Raw genomic sequence first — 6,000 nt, 5'->3', positions numbered from 1 at the left:
CCTCCTTCCCTCATGGGTGAGGTCATAATACTTTTACCAGTTAGCTAGGGGGGTGGGTGTGGTGAGGTCTGATCGTCATATGGCGTCAGTGATCTTATAACAAAGACACACTTCTTTTACCTTACGGGCTTGCTTGCCCAAAGCGGAGGGAGGGAAGCGAACAGGCGGGTGGCAGGGAATTAATTCAATAGAAACCAGCCCGACCCCCAACTCCCACATTTTAAAAGCATATCTATGTTTTTAGTAAAAATAACATCTTAATTTTATGATGGTACATGCACACAATTAATACTTAAGAGAAATAAGAAATACAGTCGCCAAGTTAATGTCCATTCAAATCATGGACTCACTCCCCCCCCTCTCACACTACTGCCTGCTCTTCCCTCTCTGAAGAAATTTTGGAAAACCAGGTATAGTATAAATAATTCCTCAAACTAAAGGTTAGGATAATATAATTGACATTGCTGGATTCCTTGTAAGACCAGGAATATTTTGAATACAAATGTCATATATTTTTTCACAAAGATAACATATTTACTCAGAATAAACTTTACATCTAAAATTTGTATGTCTAATGCAAATCTATGATGTTTGTATTCAAAATGATCACCAAATTGTAAGAATTCCAGCAATGTAAATTATATTCTGTGAGATTATTTGTTGTATGAATTTTATGAGCTAAAAACTTATCTTCAGTTAATAAAAAAAAAAAAAATAATCTTCAGGACCTTATCTGTCAATCAAATTACCCCACCTTGCCTTCCCCTCTTCCAACATGGTCAGTCCCAACCCTCCCCCACCCCCGACCAATCCTCCTTAAGAGTTTTAACATTTAGTATTAAATAATACCTCAGATTAAAGTTAGGATAATATAATTGGTTGCTGGATTCCTTGTAAGACCAGGAATATTTTGAATATAAATGTCATATTTTTTCTAAAGATAACATATTTACTCAGAATAAACTTTTCATCTAAAATTTGTATGTCTAATGCAAAATTGATGTTTATATTCAAAATGATCGCAAATTATAAATTTCAGCATTGTAGATTATATTTCTGACGGGTAATTTGTATGAATTTTATGAGATAAAACAAATATCTTCAGTTAATAAATAAAAATATTCTTCACTGTAACAGATGGTGGTCCTCTCCCTACCACCAACCGTCCCAGGAGATGTGTGGGAAAACCAGAATACTTAACTTTTGTGTAATAATAATCTAAAACTAAGGGTTAGGATAATATAATTGATATTGTTGGATTCTTTGTAAGACCAGGAATATTTTGAATATAAATGTCTTATATTTTCTAAAGATAACATATTTACTCTGAATAAAATTTAGATCTAAAATTTGTATGTCTAATGCAAAATCTGTATTGTTTTTATTCAAAATGATCAAATTATAAGAATTCCAGCAATGTAAATTTTTATGTTGGGTAATTTGTGTATTTTATGAGCTAAAACAGGCAGTCAGGGTTGGTGGGTGGGGCAAATTAAATAAGCGTCTTGAGCGGATTCTGTTTTTGTGGAAAAAACCGTGTTAAGTGATGTTTCAGTTGTGAGTATGGTATATGGTGGTATGTAGTAGCGGGTGAGTAGTTAAGTTCTGTGTATATATGTATATATATATATATATATATATATATATATATATATATATATATATATATATATATATATATATATATATATATATATATATATATATATATATATATATTATATTGTTATATATATACCTAGAACCGACTTACGACTACGTGGACAGTGACGTGGGCTTAGCTTTTAGTAAAAAATAGATAAAAATTTTTTTTTTTTTATATACAGAACGTTTCAGTTAATGTAGTTCCTTTATAATTAGAAAATTATGTGGTTCATGTTCAGCTGACTACATTAAAGGTTAAGTGCTCAGTCACACTGTATCTATTCCTTATTATTTATTACTTTCACTGTACTGTATCCATTCATCATTAATTTAATTTTATATTGTAGATTTTTATTAAAAAAAAAAAAAAAAAAATTTTTTTTTTTTTAAATCCATGTTCAGACTTACGACCTGGATTTGGGTCCTATCCCGTCGTAAGTCAGGGTTAGTATATATATATATATATATATATATATATATATTCAGAAATTTCAGTGTGATTTCAAACGCCGCGCCATGGGCGATACTGAGTTTTCAAGGTCGACTGAGGAAGAGAGTGCTCCTGACCGCAGTGAGAGTTTTTGGAACTAGGCCTATATGATATTGAATGTAGTTTGCCGAATTAATAATGATGCGATTCATGAAGTTAAGGGACTATTATTAAATTTGAAATTATTATAGATCGTTTATCAGTCTGAATAATGTTACGGGTGTCCCAAGAAAGTTATTAGTTAGGCGGAAAATATGTCACGTAAGCCTAAGCTAACGCCTTCGGGAGACGCGAGGCTGGCTGGTTCTCAGTCACGTGAAAGCGATTGGATAGACAGGACACCCTTGCGCGTCCGTCCACAAAAACGGTCACGTGGTCTAGTCACCTGTGTTGCGCTATTGCAGTATAACAAGTAAGTCTCATTCGATCTCAGACAGGGGTTAGATAGGGCAGTGATAAAATTAACAAGAGCTAACAGTGAGTCCATTTCAGGGTTTCCGTTAGAACCCACTTGACTGCGAGAGATTGACTGCGGGAGATTGATTTCCGTTTGAGACTGCCGTTGATGATTGATGATTAACGATTGTCGCAGTTGGAACGATCAGTGCAGGCTTGTCACTGGCCAGCTGGGATATCAAGGGATCTCTTGAGTGAACAAGTGCTCCCGACAACTAAAACAACACGGGACCAGCATCGGCATTGGGTGATCAGTTCTTCCCACGTGGGTGCACAGCACCACGTGTTTTCGGTCAGCTAGAAGTATTACCTACTGGCTAGGGGTCACCTGCTGGCGTTCTCTCTTCCCGCCCATGGGCGCACTGAGAGTACACTGAGACCAGGAGTCTAGGGGATACCTAGAGAAACATTTTATCCCCATCTATTACAGGTGTATGTTGAGTTGGATGAAGCAGTATCATCTTAATAACAGTGATAATATTTTTGGGGTGTAGTTGATACTATTTTTTCAGTTACTGATATTATCTTGATGTGTGTAGTAATATTTCTTAAATAATTTTGATGATATTGTTTTTTAATGTTTGTGTCACTAATTGAAACCAGAGTGATACTGTGATTTAGTTCTTTTAATGCATTTAATTTTTCTTTATAATTCTGATCTCAGGTATAACCTTTGTTCCCCAGAGTAGTGTTTAAGTTAGGTTAGGAAGTGTGCATCTGTTGGGGTAATATAATTCTGTTGAGTGCCCTGAAGGCCTATTCAGGGTGGAGTTAATAAGTTCTTATTTTTTTATACTATTTTCTCGGTGCTGGATATAATTTTGTTGAGTGCCCTTAAGGCCTATTCATTGCGGAGTTATTAACTTCTTATTTTTTTAATACCATTTTCTCAGTGGTTGATATTATTTTATTGAAAGCCCTTAGGGCCTGTTTCAGGTGTGCAAGCAACACTTCTTAATACTTGAATTTATTGTTGTCTAATGAGGCATTGTCTGAGTTTCTAATAATTGCGATATCATGTATAACTCTTATTCCCCAGAGTAGTGTTTTAAGTTCAGGTTAAGAGGTGCGCATATTGGTGTACCATTATTTGATTGTGTCTGTAGTGTTGGAGGGAATATAAGTGTCTAAATTTTGCAGTGTGTCTCATTCATCCCAGTCACAGACGCTATCCTTCCACGGGTCACGGACAATTCATTTTGTTTAGTAAATTTAGGTGTTCTTGTGCTGGTTCGGGATTTTTCTCAAAGGGGCGCTTCCACTGCAATTACCATCTAATAATCTTTAATAAATCCCGAGTCAAGTGAGAAATTAAAGTCCAGTAATATATATATATATATATATATATATATATATATATATATATATATATATATATATATATATATATATATATATATATATATATATATATATATATATATATATATATATATACACTGTATATATTTTTATTTTTATTTTTTTAGGCAAGCTTAGAATCACAAGGTGAAGATGATCCTTTAGCCACTTTTGAGATGGATGGAGCCAGTGGCAATGTGAGAAGAATGGACTTCTTCAATGTGAAGGAAAAATCTGACAAGACGGAAGAATTAGATGAACTTGATGATGACACTGAAGGAATTCAGGATGAACCTGATGTTGCGCTGCCACCACTGGTCAGCATCCAGAACAGGGCCTCACAGCCTTTGAGTATGAACCCAGTTCAAGGAATAACAGTAAGTCAACAAAAAACACACATTTATATACACACCTTAACCAAGCTAAAGTTTAATCAAAGACTTGTATGGGTTGAAAACCCCGCGTTCCCAGGACCTCTGACTTGCTTCTTATAAATAACTTTAGAATTAGTGAATCTTCCTGTCACACCACTAGCCCTTTAATCTTTTCACTGTGGCTGTATGATTACTAGGCCTATCCCCCTGTGGCAGGTTTTAGGAATTAAAAATAAATTATTTATAATTAAAATATAAATAAAGTAATCACTCATGATCAAGAATATGTGGGTCTTCTCTGGATGCAGGCTCCCTCCTGGTAGGTGAATTGCTTAATGGCTTGCATTCTGGCACAGGACATAACTTAGATGCATAATGGAGATATATGTTTCTCCTTTTCATTGTACAGTGAACCCGCTTTACGCGGTCAATTGAACCCACGGAGGCCCGTGTAAAGTGAGAAACGCGTAAAGTGAACATAACATATGGGATTAATTGAAATAGAGACCGGGCCGACCCCCAAACTCCACTTTTTCCCGACACAATACCTATGTTCTCGTAAAAATAACATCTTAATTTTATGATGGTACATACACACAATTAATATTTAAGAGAAATAGAGAAATACAGTCGCCAAGTTAATGTCCATTCAAATAATGGATTCAACTCCCCCCCTCTTCTCACACTCCCTGGCTCCTCCCTCTCTGAGAAATGTTTGCGGGAAAACACTAGATTTTAAGGTATAGTAATAAATAATACCTCAAACTAAAGTTAGGATAATATAATTGACATTGCTGGATTCATTGCAAGACCAGGAATATTTTGAATACTGTATACATGTCATATATTTTGCACAAAAGATAACATATTTGCTCTGAGTAAACAAAATACATACATTAGATCTAAAATTTGTATGTCTAATGCAAAATCTATGATGTTTATATTCAAAATGATCATCAAATTGTAAGAATTTCAGCAATGTAAATTATATTCTGGCCGGTGTAGTGCCTTGCATTATTTAATGAGAGAATGACAAGTCACATGGTCGGTCTGGCTGGGCGTTTATTCTCTGTTCTTGGTTACAACGTGCCTAACACATTTCGTGTTTACACAAGCCTAAACACTTTCTGACTTTGGTAAGAAGTAACATAATATATAATATATATATTCAATAAAGGCAGCATATAAACATACATATATATAACACTATTTCTCCCTTTCAAAAGAGAGCATGGCTGCTACAAATCCTAAATAAACAAAACTTACAGAATTACATATGGCAGGGAAGAAGGGAATAGAACACAACAAATATAACTTCCTAACTAAACAGTTTTGAAAGGCCTGTTCACAATTCAGATAATTAGAGGTCTAATTTAATTACAGGTCTCCTAACTCTGTTTGATCTTCTAGGACTATTCCCTCCATCAAGTTTTACAGGGGTTTCACTTGCACTCTGTGCATTATCAGTGACAGACATATCATCACTACTATCAGTTGACACAGTGAGTGGATGCTGGGAAACATCATCTTTTACATCATGATGATGATGATCATCTGAAACTGTGTCAAGTTTATCATCATGTCCTGATGCTACATTCATCTCGTCATGTGCCTGAATGATGTGATCCACATGAACATATCTCAAAGAGTTACCACATTTCACTAAATATGTCCTAGATCCACATACCTTGTCAA

General features: G+C 34.8%; 1 protein-coding gene across 1 annotated transcript in view; it reads left to right on the top strand.

The window, feature by feature from the left end:
* The window catches only part of LOC121869874, a 105,056-nt gene that overhangs the window by 83,773 nt on the left and 15,283 nt on the right, over positions 1-6,000 (top strand). The window contains exon 6 of the mRNA XM_042371439.1: positions 4,060-4,308. Coding sequence (XP_042227373.1) covers positions 4,060-4,308 — 249 coding nt within the window. The remainder of the gene's footprint in view (positions 1-4,059; positions 4,309-6,000) is intronic.

Source organism: Homarus americanus, unplaced genomic scaffold, assembly GCF_018991925.1.
Source record: "Homarus americanus isolate GMGI-L3 unplaced genomic scaffold, GMGI_Hamer_2.0 scaffold14467, whole genome shotgun sequence".
Lineage (NCBI taxonomy): Eukaryota > Metazoa > Arthropoda > Malacostraca > Decapoda > Nephropidae > Homarus > Homarus americanus.
The sequence above is the reverse complement of the archived record's forward strand: the minus strand, read 5'-3'. Positions and strand labels throughout refer to the sequence as shown.